Genomic DNA, 24,669 nt, shown 5'->3' with positions numbered 1-24,669 from the left:
TTTTTTCAAACCAGCCAACAAACTTTCCCCCTTGGGCTGATGCAATGGAGAAGCTGCCTCAGAACATCCTCAGAGGGCAACAAAGGTCTTTCCAGGCAGAGCCTGGACAGTCTCCTCCTTCCCTGTCCATCAAACCAGAAAACCACAGAACGATCCGGACTGAAAGGGCCCCTAAAGCCTCATTCCACCCCCTGCTATGGGCAGGAATGCCTTCCACTGGACTGGCTTGTCCCAAGCCCCATCCAGCCAGGCCTTGAACACTTCCAGGGAAGTGAAATGATGCTTGTCTGCTTGTGCAGAGGGAATCAGGGGACAGTTGTGCTATTCTGCCCTGTGGCTAATAAAATATAACAACACATGTACGTGGTTTTTACTGTCCATCCAGATTATTGTCTAATAAAATAAGCTTGGCATAATAAACCCTGTTGCTGCGATTTGTGAAAAGACAAGAGCAATCCTCATGGTTTTTGCCTGATTTTACCCAAATATGTGACTCCTTCACCCTTTTTATCCTCTAAACTCCTCTGGAGGATGAAAAGATGATCTCTTCTTCCAATACCACTACACTCCTTCAAACACCCTCTGCACTGCCAAGCACAGAACACCGTAAAATATCATGTTCTTGTAAGGCAAAAATGCACACACAATGTTGGATCCCACCCATATGGAGAATTTCTCCCAGCAGTTTCCCTGCAGACAACAAGGGGATGCACCAGACAGGCTTTGCTGGCCCCAGCACCACAAAAAACCTTTAGGGCAAACAGGTGACTCTGGGATGAAGCACAGCAGGCTTCCATGGGCCTGCAGAAGGTGACAGCCCACCCTGGGAGGTGGCCAGGGTGTCCCTGCTCCCGCAGTGAGAGCCTCAGGGCCTTCACACCCTCCATCATCTCCATTCCACACTGAGCTGACTGTGTCATTGACTTTGTGACTGTAAATCACTGATGTGGGAAATGTCAAATCATGAAACTTCAGGAAATCTTATGAGTGTGGAAGGGAAACACTGTCCTTCAATGCAGCCTCTTGCTCTGTCTCTTGCTAATGTCCAGTCACTTGGTCCAGCAGGGAGAGGAACAAGGAACAAAATCCTCCCTGATTCGTGCTTCAGATCTGTTATCTGGCTCAGTGCAGCAGATCGAAGAGGGAGGTTGTGCTCTGTGTTTGCAACTGAAAATGAAACGTGATAACATCTCCAGAGTGGAAAATTACAGAGCGTAAGAGCAAGTAAAGGCTGTAGCAGTAAGAATTCAGCATCTGACGGAGCCAGCGCTGGGTGTCTTGGGGTGCTGCCTTCGTCTCACCATGGCAGGCCCAAGGCTGCTCTCCCCTGAGCTCAGAGTGTGGGGTTTAACACATTCCTGCTCAACACTCATGTGGGAAGGAAATGACAACACGGTGGACTTGGCATGCCAAAAAACCAGCGCGAAAGAGAAACGAGTGAATTTGCTAAAGAAATCCGTTTAGAAGGGATCAGAACCCATCTTCTGCCTGGACAGAAGGATGTGTTTCCCCATAACACGAGGGGTGATGTTACTCCTCGTGCCTCACACCCACCCTGGATGAAGCCAAAGGCTCTTGCGCACAGCAGACACCACCCGAGCGCCTTGCAGGAGCGGCCCCGCCGCCTCTTACCTGGGTCATCTTGGCGAGGTCCAGCGAGGGCCGCTGCTCCTGGACCTCCTCCGGCCTCCTCCGCTTGATGCCGACCTTCTTGTCGTTGAGGACGCAGGGCTGGGAGCGGCTGCGGGCCAGGCCGGCGGCGCGGCGGCCCAGCTCCGGCGTGGAGGCGGGCGTGCTGCTGGCCGACGGCGGGCCGTACTCCGAGCACGAGAAACGCTCCTGCGAGCAGGACAGGGACCTCTGAATGTCCGCCCTGTCTCCGCCGTGCCCTCCGCCAGCCGATTTCCCGGGCAGGCGGCCGGCCAGGGCGGGATGCTCGCCGCAGAGAGGGTTGGAGCGGGCGGGCAGGCTGAAGCTGGAGCTCCTCTGCATGGTGGCGAAGCCATTGGAGTAGCGCTGCACGCTGCCGCCGCTGTAGCAGCGCCTCTTCTCCACCGGCGTCCACACCTTGGAGCCCAGCGGTCTCCAGGAGGTGCCGCAGGACGACATCTCATCGGAGAAGGACAGAGAGCGGCACTGGCGTTTGCTGGGAGGAGCGGAGGGGTGGCCGTGCGGGTCGCTGAGGCTCAGGTCCTTGATGAGGTTGGTGACGGAGCAGGTGGCGGCCGCGTCCCTCGGCCAGCGCGGGCCCTCCTCGGCCTTGTCCGACAGGCAGTCCCAGATGCTGGCGCCCGGCTGCTCGAGCTGCAGTGGACATTTCCTGCTGAGATCTCTCCATCTGTCATTTTCTGGTTCAGAAAAGGAAAAAAAAAAAAAAAAAAAAAAGAAAACCCACACGCATTAGCGTTAATTAATTCTGCGACTCGCTTTCTACGTCCATCAACAAAGAGTAGCATATGGGGACGTTTTCCAGTACAAATTAATTAACTCTTGGAATATGGTTTCCTGAACTGCCAGCAGAGCGGGTTGTGTGGTGTAGATGGAGAGAGAGACAAAGTGACAGTCCCAGCAGGAGCAAAACTGCTAGAAGAAGATAAAAACATGCCTCTGAATATTCCAGGTTGCTCGAGCTGAGGGGAATTCAGCGGGGTAAAATGTTGTGGCTATTGGTTTATCTCTGTGCTAAATCATGTGTCACATGTGGGCGGTTTGTCCTGGGCTCCACAACTGACAATTGCCTGGATTTACAGCTGAATTTTAAAAACATGGAATCACAGAATCGCTGAGATTGGAAAAAGCCCTCTTGGATCATCCAACCATTCCTCCAGCACTGCCAAGGCCACCACTAACCCATGTCCCCAAGGGCCACATTCACATGGCTTTTAAGTCTCTCCGGGGATGGGGATTCCACCACTGTCCCAGAGCTGCTATGCCAGGGCTGGAGAGCCCTTTCCATGAAGAAATGTTCCCTAAAATCCAATCTAAACCTCCCTTGGTGCAGCTTGAGGCAGTTTCCTCTTGTTTTATTACTTTTTTACCTGGAAGGAGACCCCCACCTGGCTGCACCCTCCTGTCAGGGAGTTGCAGAGAGTGAGAAGGTGCCTCCTGAGCCTCTTTTTCTCCAGGCTGAGCCCCCTCAGCTCCTTCAGCTGTTTGTATCAGACTTGTGCTCCAGACCCTTCCCCAGCTCCCCACTGATAGCGGAGAGAGGATTAAGGAGGGTGATCTCATTCCCACACTTATCCCACCGACAGCAAAAGGAGAAAGCAAAGCACCCTCAGGGCTGGGCTGCCCTGCAAAGGACGGCGCTCTCTGCAGATACACCTTCAACGCTCAACAGGAAAACCATGGCAGGACAACCCCACCGGCTGCTGCAGTGGAAAAAACTCATCAGCCAGCAGCCTTTACCAGTGCCTGTTTTTGTCGTTGGTTGCTGCAAACAGAGCCCAGCCGGGCTGGAGAACCGTCGCTGCCAAGTTTCACATGATTGTATCTAACCCGTGCAATATTTTGGGGGGCTTTTTCGGGTATTTCCACTCAGGCAACTGAAGGATGGATAAAAAGCCATGCCCAGCCCACAGCTGCAGGTACCAGCCTGGTAGGGAAGATGCAATGGTGCAGAACGCTTCTGACTAAGGTTTCAAGTCAGGAGGTCAGATTTGGGGCCCCTTGCACCACTCCTGGCCGATTTTCCCATTTCTCCCTGCCTCCAGCTGCTGCCATAACAGCTCCAGCCACAAACAGCCTGGCCCTGCCCGCAATAACCGCACGGCACTTCAACTGTTGCTCTCCTCATTTTAATAAACACAATGAAAAGTGAGAAATCTGCGCTAGACAACTTCATCTATGTTTAGATCTTTATTATTTTTCCTCTGTGCTATGCTGCCAGCAGAGAGATTTCTTGGGTCAGGTCAGCAGACAAAAGAAACAGAAATAGAAGCCGATTTTTCATGGCAAGCTGCCACGATCCTCTGGCCGGAGACTGTACAAAAGGCCTTGGTGAGGAGGATACGGGACACCTTCCTCTTTCACCCCTGCTTCAGCACAAACAGCTATAAATCTTCCAAACCTGGCAAAGAAAATGGTAAAAGCACCACTATTCCCAGCACCAGCTTGGGGTTATTTGCTTTTCCCCTTGCACGATGTGAGCTGGCACAACCTGGCCCCTCCAAGTGCCCAGCCATCACTGACCAGTCCCAAAACACCAGATAGCCCAGAAAATGGGTGTTCTGTGCAAATAGGAAGTAGGTTGCCTTGAAAAAAATTGAAAACGGAGTAGCCTAAGGGCCAAGGGTATAATTAAAGAACTCTGGAAAGCCTTATTGAGGAAAAGCAGCTGGTTTTCTGCTCAATTTTTAAAGACTAAGATTCCCATCCCAATATGTTGATAACGATAATTGCACTGGAACCATTAATTCTGCTTCAGGTAAACATGTATTAATTTTCTTAAGCTACAAACCTCAGCCTGATTTACCCTGAGGCAGCAATTTGTTCCAGGATAAAACCCACCATGAGAACCCCTTGGTCCGCAAGTGGCTGGAAAACTCTCCTTTACCTATTGGAAAACAAAAGGGCAACGGGAGAATGCTGTAAGTGAAGCCTGAAGGGCTCTTGCCCTGCTTAAAGTGGTCCTTCTTGGCTGTTGGTGTCCCTGGATGAAATAGCATCTTACTTCTGGATTTTGACTTAAAACTGCAAAAATGAACGCTGACACCTCCACAAAACCCAGCTGTTCTCTCACAAAACCTTCGCCGCGTCAAACGATCCCTCATAGTGCTCGTGGACTGGAGTCACACCCCAAAATTGAGGAGATGGTTGTTGTCTCCATCCTTGAGAGCTTTGCAGTGCCCCACAGAGAACAGGATCCACCCTCAGAGCATCACAGCCAGGTTTCCAAAGGCTGAGCTCCAGGTTTTGCGGGATGCATCAGGCACTTTGCAGCTCAGTGATGGCCCTGGGCTTTTGAAATGACTGCTGTGCTCCTCTGGTGACACAGAGTAAATTTTAATGACCACTCGTAACCACAGAGAAGGGTGTAAAACCAAAACGCTGACACAACTTTAACTACAGCGACACAAATGTGCTGCTATAATATTTTTACAGTTCCTTTTTATACATAATGCATGATCCTTCTGCTCAAGTTTCCTCTACGTTCTTTTCCCATGAAATAATTTACATTAATACATAATTTATTATGGCAACTTGTAAAGCAATTAGGAGTTTCAATCAATTTTTCTTATCCTTTTTGGCAGATAAATTCTGTTTGGAACCTAACCCAAACATTTGTCTGCGCACAGGTGCACATCCAATTCCCTTTTTACGTCCCACGTTGTTCAAGTTGAATTTTGGTCTCACAGTCCCTGTGCACAGGGGAAAAGGCAGCCTGCATTTTCCACTGCCCCCTGTTTATATTCAGGAGATAATTTCTAAGTGTGGAACACATTTAGTGGTTGTAATTAGCTGATGGCAGTGACAGGGAGATTTCCTAGTGCAGAAATAATATGGAAATACGATGGGCAGAGCTGTGCTTCAATGGGAAATGAAAACAGCAGCCCCAAAATCTGCTCTGGAGATTAAACACATCTGTGGGCTGTAGGCTCCTTGTGCCAACAGCCTGCATGGGGGAGGGAAATCCCTGACCTTGACAGTGAAACGTGCCCAGCTCTTTAGAGGAGAGGTGTCCCTGCTCCAGCCACACCTCACCAGAATTCCCCAAGCAGCTTTTTTCTCTTTGCAAGGAGAAGCTCTTTCTCTTTTTCTTTCTCTTTTTCTCTTTGACTGTGTTTGAATGTGCACCAAGACGCCCTATGCTGATGGCCTTTCCAAAAGAACCCCAAAATTCCAGAAAACCCTGGTTTGGAAAGAGGAGGCATGCAAACCTGGCAGATGCTTTCAGGATGCACTCAAGGGCCATCACTCCCATGAAGGGATTCAAGGTTGGACTTGATGATCTTGAAGGTCTTTTCCATCATTAATGATTCCATGAGCTGGCTTTTCTCCTGGTTTCTCGGCTTTTCTCCGTCACCCAAGGATGGTGAAAAGCCACTTCCAAAAAAAAGCTGTGCAACAGTGAGCCCAAGGCTGCAACCCTGCCCTGGCATGCTCGGAATGATGGAGTTGCCAAATGTGGTGGAGGAGTGATGTGAGAATGCCAAAGGCCAGACAAGCTGACCTGTGTGCCCCAGCCCTCACCCTGCTCTGCTGCAGCACTCAAGGAGGACAAACTCTGAGAGAGCCCTCCAAGGGAAAATGGAAATGATGGCTGATTTGAGAAGAGCGCTTCCCAGAGGATGAGTGCAGGATTTGTCCCTGATGGGCTCAAAGCCATCCTCCTCCTCCTCCCTTTTACAATCAGGGCCGGGGCTGGGATCCTGCATGTGCAAGCACCTTGTCACAGCCTCAGTAAAGCCCTGCCTGCAGCTTCCCTCAGAGATAATTTCTTGCTTACATAGAAAACAGGAGGTCACAGCTGTCAGCACACACCTACTGAGCTTCTCTTACTAGGCCAGGTTGGACAGGGCTTGGAGCAACCTGGGACAGTGGAAGGTGTCCCTGCCATGGCAGGATGTGGAATGAGATGATCTTTAATGTCCCTTCCAATTCAAACCGGGATTCTACTGCTTTTGACTTCCAATATTGGAAATTTTCTCTCTTTGGGTGGATGGCAAAAGACATGGGCAGGGACAATGTCCACTATCCCAGGTTGCTCCAAGCTCCATCCCACCTGATCCTGAGCATTTCCAGGGACAGGGCAGCCACATCTGCTCTGTGCCAGGTCCTCACCCCCCTAATGTCAAAAATTTTTAATGTGCTGCCTTTTTCTAGCACAGTCACTGCTATTTTCACTGGAGACCAGCCACAGAGACTGCTGAGGAAGGAAAATGGGAAAAAAGGAGGAAAAAATTCAAAAAACTATCCATCAACAGGACAATTCTTACACTCCTGGGTGTCTCAAGGACCCATCAAGGAGAAGAAAAAGCAGTAGCTGTTGAATTTATAGTTTTAGGCATTTCACCTTTAATCTTCCTTCAGGCAAAGGCCTATATAAAGATAAAACCCAATCTTTTTACTAATAGTGTTATTTCACTGGCAGAAATATTTCTCACAAATCTAAAAGCCAAAAGATTATTTAGGTCACCCTGAGAATTGGACCTAACCATGCATCATTCAATATATCAAGTCTTTAATAATGTTTACTCAATATACTGAGTTTGGTTACAATCTCTGATCCATTTTCAGATTCTTGCAGTGTTTAGTACCTTACAAAAAAAGCTCCAAGGTTTGGATGATGCTCTCCCTGGCAGAGGCTGGGCTTCCCTCTCCGCTGCTCCCCCATGACCATGGGGTCCAGAAATAAGCTGCCTCCCTGCCCAAAGCTGCACTTGCCCCAAAGACTTCAGAAAGACTCTTTTCTACAATCCTCTTTTGTCTAAAAGCCCCCAAAAATCAGCCAATTTCCCTCCAAACCTCCAACATAGATAGGACTGTGAGCCTTTGCCTCATGTTGCCTGTGCTACCAGTCCAAACTTCACTGTGTTTATTTATCTCAGTGCTTTCCACCAACAGGGACTTGGCCCTTTGACCTGAAATATTTTTTGAAACCCAAGTTTGGCATTTCAATAGTAATTCATTTAAAAAGTCAAGCAAGTTTTTGTACTGGGTTAGTCTGTGGTTGTGGCCCACATTTGGGGACATCAAGAAGAACACCCAGGGAAGATAACTAAAATAAAACCCAAGCCAAGCAATGCCCTCACAGGAGGGTTCCTCTTGAGTGGGCATGACAGAGACCACCACAGGGCAAGCTGAGGTCAAAGAGGTGACATTCAGTTCCCTGAGAAGGAGGATAATTTGGCAGCCATGAAGACCAGCACAGCAGAGCTATGAAAATGCAGAAGGCTCTGTAAAAGCTCCTAAAGACAAGCTGCTTCTCAATTAGGCAGAGACTCTGTGTATCTGCTGAAGAGTCTGCCAGTGCCACAGTGCAAGACAAAACCATCTGATTTGGGTTCTTTCTTCCTCCCTCATGTTTGAAAGGCAGGAGAGAGGGGAACGGGCTCTCTCTATCCCTTCTTGACTTTGAAGCTTGTGATTTTCATCTGAAAAAAAAAAAAAAACCCACAAATGCTCTCCATGTCCCCACACTCCCAGTGGCTGGAGCTGGGGAAACATCTCCTGTCAGTGCATGTGCCCAGCTCTCATTAACGCTAATGAGAGTTGTGTCCATGAAGAAATGGGGCAGCCCCTTTGTCTGTGGAGGATTGGCTTTCACAGCAAGGAGCTTGGCTCAAACTTGACCTACAATTTTAATTGGGTTTTGAGGCCTTGCCCAGCGATTGGCTCCCCGCTACGAACGCCAAACAGCACAACACAACAGCACATCCTCTGGCACTATCGGTTTTTCAGGATCATGGGCCAAGGCATCAATCCTCCATCCATTTTGGTGGCTGTTCAGCATAAAAATTGACAGCAGGCTCTGACATAAAAGGTATCAAACATATTATAGCGTGGTTACTGTCAACGGCAAAAATGAGACATTTTCTTTATTGAGATCTGTCCAATCGCTTTGGTAGAACATCTTAGTGATAACGCTGTTATTTATTGCCTGCATCATGCAAACAGTCAAGAACTGCAGTCTTGGGCTGGATGCTCAAACACAACCTCAGACCCCAAATGTTTAGAATCTCAACTGTAAGAGTAGCTCTACAAATAAGCAGATGTATCAAAGGGGAGGGGAAGGGAGATTAGCAATTCACTCAGCAGTGGCAATGGGGCACAACAACCACCTCTGGGGAGGAGAGTGGCCCAGGTGTGGTGGGGTGGGCTCCTCTCCATCCCTGCTGTGGGGGCCCACCCCAGAGTCTGCAGGGCAGTGGATTTGAGCGACATCCAAAGGTCAGGACATCCTCCCACCCATCACGGTGAGGAAGTGGGAGCAGAGGGAACACGGAGAGAAGTTTCTGTTACTTACCCATCACGCCACAAGAGAAGAGGGTAGGTCCTTGACTCATCTTTGGAGTGTGCTGCAAACAACCAGAAAAACTATTCACTTCTCGCAGACTCGACCTGGGCATCAGACACCACCCTGCCTCCAGCCTGGGCAAAGCTTTCCATGGCCCTGTCCCAGCAGGAACCAGACCCAGTCACCTTTCCTCAAGGGAATCAACTTTAAATAAACGCTGTGCAGAATCCTTATCAAGGCCTGAGCTTGCAGATCAAGGGTCCTGCAGCCAGCCCTTACCTCAGGGAAGAGCTGCAGTGAGGTCCCTATCCCCAGGACCCAAAACTCTGGAGAAACTAAAATGGGAGCCGCAATTCAGTGGTAATCCTGGACTGGGCAAGAAAGGAGCAAAAGTGGTATCTTGAACCTCATCCAAGCCCATTAAGACCTTCTCATCTAGGTACAAAGCAGCTATTTAACTTTTTTAAGCATATAATGTGTTTCTAAGGCAAGGCGTCCACACCTCAGCGCTTCTGAGGAGTCTGCGCTCAGATTGTGCTGATTTGCACTAAAAATAGGGGGAAATGCCACTGCATGGATACAAAATAATCCTGGTTGCTTTTCACACTCTTTTTTTCCAAGAATTTTCCTCTTGACAGCATAAGAGACACCATCAGACTTCTAAAAATGAGCATGGATGGGTTCACATCTAATAAATCAATGTTATCCACAGCTGCATGCCATTTCAGCTATGCCTGCAAAAACACACTTCCATGCTAATTGTTCCTTTATTACCCCTAAAAATATCCATATTCTGGCTTCTGAAGTGTCTATCCTGGCAACACCATCCCATCTGACTGAGACTTTACATCATCTGAGGGAAGCACCAGCACGGCCCCCACGTTCATCTGCACTGCCATAATTGTGTTTTATCTGGCATTAGGCCACTGCACTCACACCTTCCCTCCTGATCCAGGTTTTACATGTTGCCTGCTCACATAACTATGGAATCTCAGAGTGGTTTGGGTTGGGAAGGACCTTAAAGCCATCCAGTTCCACCCGGGCAGGGACACCTTCCAGGTGTCCAGGTTGCTCCAAGCCCATCCAGTCTGGCCTTGGACAATTCCAGGGATGGAGCAGCCACAGTTTCTCTGTGCCAGCATCTCCAATGCATAACGAGGACAACAACAGTAATGTACCAAATGATGGCATCTGAGCAATCCAATCAAGGATCCAACTTCATATACAGAACGCTGGAAATAGTGAATATAGAGGGATAGGGAGGCATAAAACAACTGCAGGGTGTAAATGTGGAGAAGGTAAATAAGGGTCAGTCACCTTTGGAGCATGGGCCTCTTTTCTAGGCAAAGTAAGGACATCTCCATCTGTCAAGCCCCACCTTATGATCCATCAGCAGAATTAATCAGGAGGCAGAGAGGACAGGCAGCTGTCTCCAAGGAGCAGCCAAAGCGGAGCAAAGATGGAAGTGGGACAAGCCCCAGAGAAGGCAGAGGCTGTGCCAGTGCACATCTGTGTGCCAGCCCCAGAGACCAGACACTGTCTGCAAAGGCAGGAGGGAGAGCAGTCTGACACATGTCCCTTATGGAGTAGAATTACCATTTTGTAAGAGTTTTGTCTTTATACCAAATTGGGAGCTGAACCAAAGGAACCCACTGGCTGTTGGCATTTGATACTGCCCCAGTGCTCAGATCTTTATTTCCTTTGGGTTTCACTTTTTGGCTTTCCCCATGAAGTCAACAGAAAAACTCTTGCTTTCTTTAGTGGGTCAGCCTTCTTGTGATTGTCTGCCCCAATTTAACAGTCCAGGCAACCCAGCAATTCACCTTGTGTGCCCAGGACTATCCCTGCACTCCTGACCCAGCCTCAGAGCTGCGGGAAGCACTCGGCAAACACGTGAGAGCAAAGTTTTGTGTTACAGCTCTGCATCTCTACCACCTGCCATCAGACACCCTGAGCACCCAGCCCTTCCCTTAGGAGTAGAAGAAATTACTCTCATCTGCCTCTCTGCAGCCAGTTCCCCTTCACCTGCCCTCCACACTTCCCAGGGCAGAGTTAGCGTTGAATGTTCAGGCTTCCCCCTTCCCACCCTGAGATGCTGCCTTCCCAGCAGGAGCTAACACTTCAGCAAGGGTATTTTTTTAATGTATCAATATCCTTCCCAAATTTCACCCTTTTAAGGCAGGATTTTCCACTGCCTCTGGCTTGCTCACCTTCTCCTCCTCCTTTCACTGCCAGGGCAGCCTGCCTTCACCCCAGCACACTGTGCTCTCTGCTTGGGGATCCCAGCTGGACAGTTTGTCACCCTCAGCAAAGTCAGGCATTTATATTTCTTTTATGTTCAAGAATGCCCATTTATGGCTCATCCTGCCAGATGCTTCCTGCTGTGTTCCTGCACACCCTTATCTGAGGCTCTCAGAGCACCCTGCCTTTTGGTGGAGTTTCTTCTCAGACCATGCCCATCTCTCCAGGAGAACAGAGGGGGAAACAACCACAACCTTGCTCTGATGGCTCTTCATCACCCTGCACCTCCTCCTCATTTGCTCTGACCCTGCCTCCAGCCGTGTTGCCCCTTATTTCCCCCCTTCCAAAGGCACACTCAGCCCTCACAGCATCCTTTAATTTGTCTGCCACCCCTCATTTGCTGTTTTTGATGTTGCCTGCTCGTTCAGCACGGTGGATTTGCACCTCTCCAGGCTCCCAGCGAGATTATGTACCACAGCACTGCCCTTCAACATCTCCCACTTAATCCTGCTTCCCGCTTGCTCATCCTCCTATTAATGATGAGCATCTGTTCGCTGTCGGTGAAGCAACTTCTCACCTGTGTTATTCACAGCATTGATTTGATTGGTTTTGTACTGTTTATCCCATTGGGTGCTCAGTGAAATCCACATATGCAAAAGCCTCAGCGCTCCAATCATTTACTAATCACCTGCTCCTTGGATATTAATGCAGCTTTGTAGAAATCAGTGCTACAAAACCATCTAGAGATCCACCCTTGCAGGAAAGAAAACCCTGATTACAAAGCTGCGGCAAAGTTCTTGGCAGCGAAAAAGAGCTTTGAACAGATATTTCACAAAGCTTACCAGCTCAGTCCTGCATGTTACGGAGTCAGCACCTTTGTTTTCCCGAGTTTTGGTTAAGATCATCACCATGGTAATGCAGTCCTGCCTCGGAGTCCATCAGGGTCCAGGCAAAGGGTGCTGGCAGCTGGGGGCTGGCAAAGCTCCTCTTTCAGTCCATGTTCCCCAGGGAGAGGCTGGGCCCTGCCGGCTCCTCGGGGGATGTGCAGGGGCAGCCTCGGGTGTGGAAAACTCCCTGCACAAAGAGACAGAGAGAGGAACAGCCTTAGAGGACTTCCCTGGAGGGTGGATGCACTGGGCAAGGGGCAAGCACTGCCCAAAAAAAACCCTTGATGATGGTTGCTTGAGGGGTGTGGTTTATTTTAGGATCTTAAATGTTGTCGGTGTCCCTCTGCTCCCCATCAGCACAGAGGTGTTTCACAGGATGGGGCACTCACAGGAGCTGCTGGAAGGTACACGAGGTGATCCACAGGGACACAAGTATTTCAGTCCAATTTATAAAGTTCCCTCTGAACTCTCCATTTGGAAAGGGGATTCTCATCCCCTATACTGAAGATACAAAAGACATTGAAAGAGGAGCTCATTAAAGCTCCAGCGTTGATCTCACAGAAACCCTTTGTCCCCAGATGTCCAGCAGATGTCCAGCAGAAAAAGCCTCTCCAGCATCATTATGGCTGTGAAATCCCCTGCATGCACCTATCCCACCCCAGTCACTCCATGATTCCCAATCTGTGAAAAGCCCTTTAGGGAAAAGCACAAGGCAAAGAGTTGCCTGCAAGGAAGGAGAGAGAGCTCCTTGCCCTGAAATCCTAAGGGCCACACCATGCCTCTTGATCTTCACCTGTTTCTTAGGTAGTTTTAGGTAAGAAAAGTTGAGGTTGGGCAACAAAGAGGTTCTTGAAACAAAAACTGCAAGCCAGCTCACACAGCACTGCCCAGCCCTGCCTCACCTCCTGGCATCCTCCCCAACAGACTTATTCTCTTGTAAAGCAGACAGATTGCAACTCAAATCTGATTACTGAAATCAGCGTTTTCCCCAAATCACTCCCCTAATCCTGTTTCGCTGTTTTGCTGCTTTGCAGTTAATGCAAACAACCAAACCCACCATTTGCGCAATCCAGAGAGCACAAAACGCGGATCTTGTACCATCCAGTCAAGCCAATTGTGGCATTTAATGATAATAGATGAAAATATTCCACTAAGTATTAACCCTTATTCCGAATTGATATGGCTGCTCTTCCCAGCTCCTAAATCTTCCTGTCCCTGTTTACTTGGATTAGAGCTCGCAGTGGTGTTAAGAGTAGCTCATTTAAAGGCCAGCTGGCTGGTAAAGAAAAATCACCTTCTATTATTTTATGAGGACAAAGTTCATGCAGAGTGCAAAGCCAAGATTGGGAATCAATACATTTTGTGGAGATTTACTGTTCCCGAGGGTGCCTGGTACAGTCTCCGGCTTTCTGTGGGATATCAGTGGACTCATAATTTACAGTTTACTGGCAACTTCGTCATAAACCTCTGGGCAACCCAGTGACCAAATGAAAACTGTCAAATAGAAAAGTAAACATCTCCGAGTGTCAAAATGACATATAATTTGTGAGCAGGGTTAGACGGGATATTGGGAAGGAATTCTTGGCTGTGAGGGTAGTGAGACCTTGGCACAGGGTGCCCAGAGCAGCTGTGGCAGCCCCTGGATCCCTGGAAGTGTCCAAGGCCAGGCTGGATGGGGCTTGGAGCAGCCTGGGACAGTGGAAGGTGTCCATGGCAGGGGGTGGAAGGAGATGGTCTTTGAGGTGCACTCCAAACCACAGCGTTCTGTCATTCTGTGGTTTCTGTCACAATCTTAGCTGTCCCCGATCCTGACAGAGACAGGAGTGCTTGCTGCAGTGACAAACTCTCTGTGCTGGGAGGACACTGCCACAAAGATCAAACAAGGGCTCAGAGCAGCATGAAAGCAGCTAAGCACACTCACCAGGTATGATTTCTTCAGGAATAATTACTCTTCCCTTAGGTGAAGGTTAATGCTGCAGCAGCAGCCTCAGATACACACCCGGGCAGGAGCAGCAGCAAGTACAGGCAGAGGCTCCCTGCCCTGACACAGCATCACACCTCCCTGCTCCTCTGCATCCCCTGCAATTAACACAGCCCTAATGACAGGCAGCGCAGCAAAGTGCTGGCAAGCTGGCAGCCACCACCACCACCCCCCAGCGTCGGGGCTGAGGCACACTTGCAGCTATCAGCGATTTTACCCACTGCCTTGTTGGGTTTTGGAACCATCCCCATGGAGAAACCGCAATAAAAAAGGGAAACTTTCCAGTGAAACGTGATCTCTGGCTGCCCATCCTGCCTCGCAGGGCTCCTGACGCACAGTCCTGCCCTGTCACATCCTCTCCATGCAAACAAGTGCCATGGGACACAAACTGCAGAGCCAGGATGGACCCTATTGATGCTGAGGAGGAAACCACTGTGTATTTATAGACTGGATGCTTTCACACACACACACACATGCTAATAAAAAAGGTACTCTGCAGGGACCATTAATTACTTTAAAAAATGTATTTCCTCATTTGCAATCAGATAAAGGAACTATCTTCATCATGATGTCAAGGTTAAGTTTAGACTCCAGCCATGGCCACTGGGATTGACACAATCTCCTGAGCTATATGAAAAGCCCCTGAGAAACTCTAGTGCACAGCAATCCCCAAATTTTAGCAAACCCTGTTTTCTACATGGTTCAGAACAGACCAAGCAGAAGCCTCATGTGATCTTTGCAGAGGCAGAGGTGGGAAGAGGTTTCTCAGAGCTGCTTTCCAGACAGTATCACAGCTATGGAGTGTTGGGCTCAGAAAAAAAATTGAGTGAAATTATCCCACTCTCATCCACAGGCTGGGAAGATAAACTCTGGGGAGAAAAAACCTGCTCCTTACGAGGCACAAGCACAGCCTCAGAGCTGCTCATGGGGGATAAACAGCCCTTCCCTGCAGGGAGGTCTCACACATGACTGGTGTTCACACAGCAGGCTCCAAGCAGCACTCACAGCCGTGCCCTGCTCACCTGCCACGCTGAACTGCACGGAAAAGACCTCAAGATTCAGCAAACTGTTTGCCAGATGCTCTGCCACAGCTGGAGGGAGCATGAACCAGCATCACATGCTCATGCAAATGATGAAAAACTTCCTCACAGAAAGGGTTACCAAGCCTGGAGTCCCCATCCCTGGAGGGATTTAAAAGCCCTGTGGATGGGACATGGGTTAGTGGTGGCCTTGCCCCTGCTGGGGAAACAGTTGGGCTCCATGATCTTAGAGGTGTTTTCCAACCTTACCAACTCCACAATTCCATGAAATACTCCTCATGAAGACAACTGAGGACCAGCATCACACAGATTCCCACTTGCTGTGGGATCACCACCCTCTGCACAGAAAACATTCAACCCCTGTCCAGCTCAATAATCCATCTCCAGACACTCACACTGACAGAAAACCTGTTTACAGTGGAAAGGGCACACGGGAACGAGGAGTTGGAGCTGTATTTTGCATACTAATACACCTTGCAAGCAGAACAGGGTGGATTCTCTCAGAATATAAATCACCTGCCCCTGCTGGATTTTTAATGCTGATCAAAGTGAAGAAGCCATGGCCCAAGCAGGACCCCACTCCCTACCCCTGCCCCAGCAGCATTCCCTGTGCTGTGCTTGAAGAAAATGGCTGAGCAAGGAGCCACTGTGATTTCAGGAGTTTGTTCAATGCAAGTTGTGTCTGAAGAACCAAACCTGATCCCTCTAAGCATGATTCTAGGGCTTCCCACCATCCCACTGTTGCCAGTGAGACAGAAATTCCCTCCACTCTGCACATCTTGATTTCTCTGTGCAGTCAGACCCCTGTGGGGACCAGGCACTACACAGCCGGTCATCCCCACCCAAACCCCACAGGGGCTACAAAGTACTGGGGGGAATGGCCAAAACTGGTGACTGTAATTGAAAATTGTGGTGTTTAAGGCTTTCTGCAAGCACAACACAGCAATATTCACCCAAAATAAAAATCACACCTTTCTCCCTATCCTTCCTTTTTTTAGAAATGATTTGGGGCTACACTGACTCTCCTCATTGCACAGCCTGTCTCACCCTCAGGGCTTTGGACAATGCCAAGGAATGCATCTTCAATTTCTTGACTTATTTAGTCATGAATTTGGAAAAAATCCATGAAGTCTACCATTTGCATGTAGCTAAATTTTGGTTTATTTCCTCACTCAGGCAATAATTTGTATTCTGCGATAGGGCTGAGTGGACTCAGTTCTGGGCAGTTTGTCCCCCTTCCTTGAGCACTAATCTATGTCATTAGAGAATACTGAGTTTACTTAGGGGGTAAAAACCTCCAATAAATGTGCAAGATGCCATCCAGAGCCCGAGAAGAAATCTTTACACTCTGAAAACGCCCCATGGACTAGTCCTGAGCCAACAGGATCATGAGTCAGCTCACGTGACTTTCAAAGGATGAAATTTCCACGGGGGAAGCTGCTTCAGGATTGTCCCCTGGGCCTCTGTGGAGAGCAATGGGCTGCCCCAGGATGCCCAACCTTGGGAGGAGAAAGGCTGCAGCCCTGCCCATCTCCCCCTGAGCCTGCAGCCAGCTCCTCCTGCTCCACAGGGTCTTCCCCAGCTGCTGGAAGGGCAAACACCATCCAGGACACCATGGCTCTCACAGCGTTCCACTCCTGCCCAACTCCTGCCTGCCAAAAACTTGTGCTGCCCCATGCTCCAGGTACTCAGAGATTACTAGCCAAAGAAAAACAATAAGGAAATGTCTTCCTCTGCCTCCTGCTTGCATCCAGACTAGACTTTTCCAGGGCTAACAAGACAAAGACACACTTTGGGCACTAATTAGGAAGTAAAGGACTTGCCTGCACATGACACAGCAAAGGGGGAAGCAGTGTGTGAGGTGAGCGTGGCTCCATAGGTCTGTGCAGCTTCAAGAACCAAAATCACCTCAGTGCTTATGACCAACAGCTTCACACAGGAACACAGGTTCTCACCGACACAGCCCAGAACTCACCTGTCCTGCCAATGTAGGACAGCCTGGATGGAGCCAACATCTACAGCCTGGATGGAGCCAACATCTACAGCCTGGATGGAGCCAACATCTACAGCCACGCTGGGAAATCCACAGCCAGAAGGAGCTCGAGGTCTCCCACGACAGCACCCTTCCCACAGGGCCACATTAGGAACCAAAAATGCCATGTGCAGCCACCAGGGATGGCCACATGCAACCTGGCCCATGGAGGCTGAGATTAACCCTCACTGCCAGGAACAACAGACATACCAGGGTCCTGCCCACACCCCAGATGAATTACCCAGCCAATAAAACTCTATCATTTCAATGAGTATTAGAAATAACTCTATTATTTCAATCCAATCTCCTGCTCCACGTGCCTGGGTACTGCCTCAGCCTGACACCAAACATCCAAACAGCCCCAGTCTCTAGGGAGGGCCTGAAATCCAAGCTCCTACCCACATCTACATGCTTGGGTTGAACCTCAACAGCAGGCAAGCTCTCACAAAGAAAGGAATGAGAGGAATTAAGGAGAACTACACATCATCTACTTGAGTACAAGGTTTATTGCCCCCCCTGTGCTCTTAGGGAGTAGGAGTGGCAGGGGAATGAGTCCTGTACACACCAGCAGCGGGAGGACTGAAAGGACAGGGCAGGGGCAGAGGTGCTTTGTCTCAACATCTTTAGCTCGAAGGAAATGGTGCTGGCAGTGACTTTGCCTTTTCCTCCCTGGCAACTGAAAAGGAAAAGAAGAAAGCAAAATTAGTCACTGCAAAACAGCGACCAGCAGGAGAGAGGAGCAAGCGAGGAGCCGTGGGAAGAGGCAGGACAAGGGGGAATGGCTTCAAACTGAAAGAGAGTAGGTTTGGATTAGATATTAGGAAAAAATTCTTCCCTGTGAGGGTGGTGAGGCCCTGGCACAGGTTACACAAAGAAGTTGTGGCTGCCCCATCCCAGGAGCTGTGGGCCATGCAGACAGAGCCTACAGCATGGTCCCGGTCCCAGTGACCACAGAAATCACACGTTTTCTCTGAGCAAACCTGTAATGGTTGCCTATTCCCCTCATTAGGGGACTGCTTCTACCTTTGAGTAGTATTCCCATGGAAGTATTGGGCCAAGTATTGGGTCTCTGGAGGAGAGCAGCTGAAGCAGCAGCAGCAGTCCAGCCTGCTGGCCCAACAAACCATCTCACCTTTCTGTGGGTTTCCCCCGCCGCCCCAGTTGTGAGATTTATTACAAGAATTTGCAGTGGTCTGTGAGACACTGTGAGTGTTGGCCACGCTCCCAAAAGCTGAGGAATTGCTGAATTGAGAATTGCTTTGGCTGCTTAATCTCAACAGCTAGGGATGCTGAACAAGGCAGCAGGGTCTGGGTTTACTTTTAATTACTGCTCAGAGCGTGCTGCTCGAGTAAACAGACACACGAAAACAATTCTTGTTTCTTCCTTATATTCTTTCCCCATATACAGCCTGAGATGTCTGAGCTGAAGACAATAAATGGCACCACCACACTGCTTTTACTGACTCACTTCTCAAGCACAAACAACTCCAAATAGCACACGAACCCCTCGGAATACCTGTCTGTATGAAACAGCCTCCATCTGCTTACAGACACACGCTAATGCTCTCAGGGTTAGAATCACTGAATGGTTTGGGTTGGAAGGGACCTTAAATCTCATCTCATTCCAAACCCCTGCCATGGGCAGGGACACCTTGCACCAACACGTGTCCAGGTTGCTTCAAGCCCCATCCAACCTTGCCTTGGACACTTCCAGGGATGGGGCAGCCGTAGCTTCTCTGGGCAGCCTGTGCCAGGGTCTCCCCACCTTCAGCTGGGGGGATTCTCAGCCAGCCCAGGTTTCCTTGCTGGCTCCAGAGCTCTCAGGGTCCCTGTGAGAAGGAAATCCTGGAGGTGCAAAGCAATTTCAGCACTGCAGCACCGACTGTAACGCTGCTGCTCATCAGTGAGCACTGAAAACCCACCCAGATGAAGCAGGAGCAGGATCTGGGACATCTCACTGTGTAATTGGGGAACACTTGCCAAGACCCACAACATCATCATCGCTGTCAGAGCCAATTTGGATGCTGCATTTAAGTCAGACTTCTCCCTTCTGCAAGGCTGAGATGGAGAACAGGTAGAGGCTGACAGCCCTTATGGACATGCCTGGATTTAAAGCAGGATGTATGGATCAACTGCCAAGCTCCACATTATCTTCTACCCCCTCCCCTTTATGGATAAATAGAGGACTGCACAACCCTCACGTGAAGCCCAGCAAAATGATCACTTAGAACCTTCCAAAAATTGAAATGATCTCCCTGAACTCAGGAGGCAGGATTAAAGGAATTTCAGATGCTTTCAGTGGACAGGGTGCCACACGTGCCTGCTGTCACCTGCACCCTCACGCTGTTTGCATTAGACCAAAGTACTCTGGCTCCTGGGCAGGCTCTGGGGGTTCATTCTTCAGCTGAGAAAAGGCTTTCAAAGAGCTCTTGGGCTCCTGAAAGACGAACCTGGAGCCTTTATTAATCCTCCTAGCGACCCAAAGGCACTTTTCCCTGCTGTTTGTCCCTCCGTTGCCATCAACACCAGCAAGGGGAAGGCACAGTGGAGGGAAGGAAGGAGCCCTCCAGGGCCAGAAACCTTTACCCACACTGCCACCTCCGTGTCTCCGAGCCCTGCATCTTCCACAAATCTCTGTAAGGAACGAGCAGCCAAACATCTGTGAGTTGTCTGAATTAGTGTGAATTTGGCAGACTGAAGAGCAAACTCGCATCGCCCCGCAGCCTTCGCATTTCTTGTTTTCCTCGGGTTCATTAAATACACAACAATCTGTTACCAGAAGACGGTTCCTACGTGCAGGGGCTGCCAAGGAGTTGGGTTTGGTGGCTCTGGTGGAGATGGGGGAGTGTTTGAGGAGCGAAGGGGGGGCTCTTCTTGGTGCAGCAAGGCAAGGAGAGGACAGGCTGCACCCACCCTGCCTCCCCCAGCCGCCATCCACCGCGTGGCAAAGGTTATCTCTGCTGTCAGAGCCATCCTGGAGGTGATTCTGGGAAGCTCCAAGGGGAACAGAGCAGAGTGTGGGACAAGCAGGAGGAGATGCCTCCAACAGCCAAGGATGTCATCCTGCAGCATCATCCCAGCTGTGGATGTGCAGCATCCAGATGCAGAAACCAGGCTCTTCCCGGGTTATTCACACCCCTGAGCAGAGCCCTGGGCAGGGGGCATCCCTGATCCTGAGGAATCTGGGAGGTTCCCAGATTCTGGGGGGTTCCCAGCACGAGGCCCAGGCATGCAGGGAAGGCACTGCCAGCACCCAGACACAGACTGGGCTGATGCTGGGACGGGGAACAGCTCTGGAGGCTTCACCTTCCCTCAAAGGAAGCCTTTCGCTACGAGGGAAGTCAAAGCAAACACCCACTCACCATGTTTACCCGCCTAAATCAAAGCCAAAGCAGCACTGAAACGTGCCCGACAGCATTTCCACAGACTCATTCATGGAGAGTTTGGACTTGGCTTTTAGCTGGTGTTTTTAATATCGCAGGGAGACGCTGCCGAGGCTGGAATAATACGGAATCTGTTGCTGTAACACACTCCCGGCTCCTGAGAGGTGTCAGCAGCACGTAGAGCCCAAACCTTCTGCAGGTTTGGCTCCATCAGGGGATCCCTGAGGGCCAGCAGTGAGATGCTTCCCGTGGGGAACAGCTCCAGCAAGCCTGAGGTACCACTGCCCCAAAGCAGGGTATCCCACCAGGGCATTGCCCAGCCAGAGAAGTAATGCCCACAGAGGACAGTTTTCCCAAAATTGGGATGCTTTGTGCCCAGAGATGCCCCTGATTCCATTGGAGTAAAGCAGGATGAGCTCCACTGTAGCTTAGCTGCCAGAAAAGCCCAGATTTTGCAGCCAGTCTCGGAGATGAGGAAATTTTTTTAAAAAGTGAGTGGAAATGCAAACAGCCCCTGGTTTTATTTGGGCTGGCAGGAAAACAGTCCTGCCCTGCACCCCTCGAACTCATTTATGACAGTGTGAATAAGTAGTAATAACGGGGAAAAAAGAAATTAAATATCTGTGTTTTTCACCCCGTAGGTCTCCATCTCTGGACAGTCTCCATATATCCCTCTTTCTCTCGTGCCATGGGTGAAAATCAGGATTTTCCTGAAAATCACATTCCCCTGTGCCACAGAAAGGGGAAGCCCCAAAGGACAGAGGGCTTGGCCCCAGCACCAGAGTGGTGTGAACCACAAAAGCTCACTCCTGACACAGCATCCCGAGGAGAACTGACCTAAATGCTGCATCCCATCCTGCCTCCAAAGCTGCCAGGAAGGGAACCACGCCAGGTATTTTGTCAGTGCACAAACATGAATGATTGCCCAGGACAAATAGGGCAGCAAAAACGTCCACCTTCATCACACGGAAAAAAAAAAACATGTATCAACTTGCAACCCCTAATGAGTGAAGGAATTAATGAATCCTGGAATTTGTAAATCATTATGAAGTCCCTAAAATAATGCCAGCACCTTAAATCAATGAGACTGCGAGTTAAACATCAGGTTCTGTTAGACAACAAGGTAGAGGGGGTTTTATAGATATTAAGGACAATAAGAAGTCGCACTGACAGCAGCAGAAGGAATGGTGGAAACATTAGTCAGGATGCAGAAAAGGAAGAAATAGACAATATAAGCATTACTGTCCCGAGCAGAAAGGAAAACAACACAGTCACATTTGTCAGGAATAACCTGAGATGATATTAAACAGCAGGCACTAAATATAGCTCCTTCTTAACCAACAGCTCCAAATAAATGTATACCTTCAATTTTATAAGATCATGCCAAAAAGTCTCCTGAGCCATCACCGCTGATGGTCCCTGGGGACAGGCACAAGCCAGCCTGGGAAACGTGGTGGGTGAGATCTCAAGCAAGGTTTCAGTGCAAGGTCAGGGAGTCAGGAATCACAATTACAACACCAAGGAAAGAGCTCTCCCCTCACCTGAAGGCTTTGTGCAGGTGAAAGAGAGAGCTGGTATAACACTGGTATAACACAGCTCATTAAAGTGCACAGCAGTGGATGACAGCTCCCGATAACGCTTCACTGGCACATCTCAAACAGACCTGTAGGTAACTGCTGACACTGGCTGCAACAGAAACTACACTGCTCCCCTATGCCGTGCAATATTTCTGGCAGTAATCAGGAAGGAGACAGGGAAAGCAGTGCCCTGTAAGTGACTGGAGACCAGCAAAGTGCAGAGAGCAACGTGGTGATACAGAACGGAGAGCAGCAACCAGCACAGTTGGTTACAGAGGTGTTAAGATGCACCCTAAAAAAACTAAAACTGCTTAAAAGCCACTCACCTCAAAGGCAGGGGCGTGTGCCCAGGCTCCTGCACGGTGCAGCAGGTTACCCAGGCATGCAGGGATATCTCCACAGGCGGGATGAATCTGGGGTCTCCAGGAGGAGAAGGGATGGCACAGCCTCTGTGCTCTGCACTCCAACCCTCTGCAGGCACCTGGAGCCTCCTCCCACCTCTGACCAAGGTCTGGGGGGCTTCAAGACACAGGTACAGTACAAGAGTGGGGGAACGTGGAGTGACAACTGCTGAGGATGAGCTGGCTGCCTCAGAGAGGGCAGGAGAAGCTGAGCAGGTCCCTGGGAGGGAGCAGACCAGCAGTGGGACACCTCCCAGCACAGCGGGAAGCTGGAGCTGTGCAGATCCCAGGGCAAGGGCAAAGTGCAATTTTTTTTTTTTTTCCTGAACAACACAGACAATAATCATTGCAATAAACTACAGCAGCACAAATGACTGCACGGGGCTCTCAGCCAGCACTACAACTTTATCTCTGCACTGGGGGCCTTTCTAAAAGACACTGAATCATAGAATCATTAGGTTGGAAAAGACCTTTAAGATCACGGAGTCCATGCTCTAGCAAGAATTAGCTCAGACAATTACTGAAAATGGTGATACACGGAGCAGTCCCAGAAGCAGGGCTCTCCTGGCTCACTACACCCCGAGTGGGCTGTGGCATCCCGTGCCCAGCAGCCCCCACACCCCAGGGTGGGATGTTCAGGGATCAGGAGGGTGCAGTGACAGAGCAGCTCCTCCACAGACTGGCCTGGCTCTTGCCCAGCTCCTCTTGAAGCTGCCACCTTGATGGTGTATCCTGGGGTTCACAGGACAGGCACAGGGAGGGCATCCACAGCACAACCCATCGCACTGCACAGCTGCAACTTTTTTCTTCACATCGAGTTTCAAAACAGCACAAACCATTGAACAACCCAGAATGTGGGTGAGAGTTTCTAAATGAAACATTTGCATTTTGGCAATGCACGTCTTCATTAACCACGATGCTTTCATTCTGAGAAGTACCATCCACTGCACTTTATAACTTATATCCCTTTCATTTATAACACAGCTGATAGCCCAATAATCACAGAATGGCCTGGACTGGAAGGCACCTTAAAGAGCATCTCATTCCACCCCCTGCCGTGGGCAGGGACACATTCCACCACACCAGGTTGCTCAAAGCTCTGTCCAACCTGGCCTAAAACATTCCCAGAGATCCAGGGACAGCCACGGCTTCTCTAGGCTTTCCTTTTTTTCTGTTTTTCTGAGTTAACACAGAGTCCACAAACTCAAAAAATGGATATTTTGAATGCTTTCTGTATCTTTATAATTATAACGGCTCTTCAGCTTTGGCACACAATTGTAGCTTTTGGCACCTAATTCGTAATATTAAAACTTGTCCTTTCAAAAATATTATACAATATTCATTTGTACCAGCTGGGACAAAAAAAAAAAAACCCAAAGCACTTGGTAACAGGGATAATAATATATGAACTTGAAGTAATTTCATTGCAGTGACAACTATTGCCCAGCACACCAGAAGGCTGTTCTCAGTAAGGTTAAGGCAAGCACAGAAACACAAAAATCACAATTATTGTGACTTTCCCACATCACTTGAAACAAGAAATGGCCAGCTCCACCTGGCCTAACTGTGCTGCCAGGCTGTCCTAAGCAGAGAAGACCAGTTTTCTGCATTAATTCCTTTTCCTTACAATTAACATTTCCCATTGGTGCAGAACAGTGATGATGACACTTGTACAACTGGGGCAGATGAGCACAAAGGCTTGTCTGGGGTCACTGCAGGAGTTGTCATAGGGTAAAAGACAAAAAAGAATCTCAAAGGCAAATCAGTAATAGATTTTAACTCATCCCCTTGGCTTTAGGAGCAGGATGAGGGGTGAGTCTCTTGACCCCCTGCTCCAGAGCAGGCGCTGAGACCAAAGCCAGTCACTGATGCACCTCGGCAGCCACAACCTTCTGCATCACCTCCCTAAGCCCTGCTCCTCCTCAGCTATCCAAAGGACTCCTGGTCCTTCCTTTCAGGGGCTGGTTTTGAGCAGAGAGAGGCAGAGCAGGTTTTCCAGCTGCTGGATCAAAGCTTGCCAGATCCCATTTTTTACAAACCCTGGGAGACGTGAGGATTTGTAAGCACGGAGCGGCCGCGGAGTCAAACTCCTCTTTCACCACGGTCCCATACCTACCACACACCAGCCCTGAGCCCTGGCTGCTGAAAGCAAAAAGCCGTGGCCAGGA

General features: G+C 49.5%; 1 protein-coding gene across 2 annotated transcripts in view; it reads right to left on the bottom strand.

The window, feature by feature from the left end:
• FAM53B (family with sequence similarity 53 member B) overlaps positions 1-24,669 on the bottom strand; it is a 44,627-nt gene that overhangs the window by 15,590 nt on the left and 4,368 nt on the right. Inside the window, exons 2-4 of one of the 2 annotated variants that reach the window (XM_066323435.1) lie at positions 12,043-12,274; positions 8,969-9,020; positions 1,633-2,348 (exon numbers count right to left, since the gene is read on the bottom strand). In XM_066323435.1, coding sequence (XP_066179532.1) covers positions 1,633-2,348; positions 8,969-9,020; positions 12,043-12,111 — 837 coding nt within the window. In that variant the 5' untranslated portion in view covers positions 12,112-12,274. Of the gene's footprint in view, positions 1-1,632; positions 2,349-8,968; positions 9,021-11,169; positions 11,309-12,042; positions 12,275-24,669 lie in introns of those variants that run through there. The other variant, XM_066323436.1, reaches the window with a different exon arrangement.

Source organism: Sylvia atricapilla, chromosome 8 (genome assembly GCF_009819655.1).
Source record: "Sylvia atricapilla isolate bSylAtr1 chromosome 8, bSylAtr1.pri, whole genome shotgun sequence".
In the NCBI taxonomy this organism is placed as follows: domain Eukaryota; kingdom Metazoa; phylum Chordata; class Aves; order Passeriformes; family Sylviidae; genus Sylvia; species Sylvia atricapilla.
This window is presented reverse-complemented; position numbering and strand designations above follow the sequence as displayed.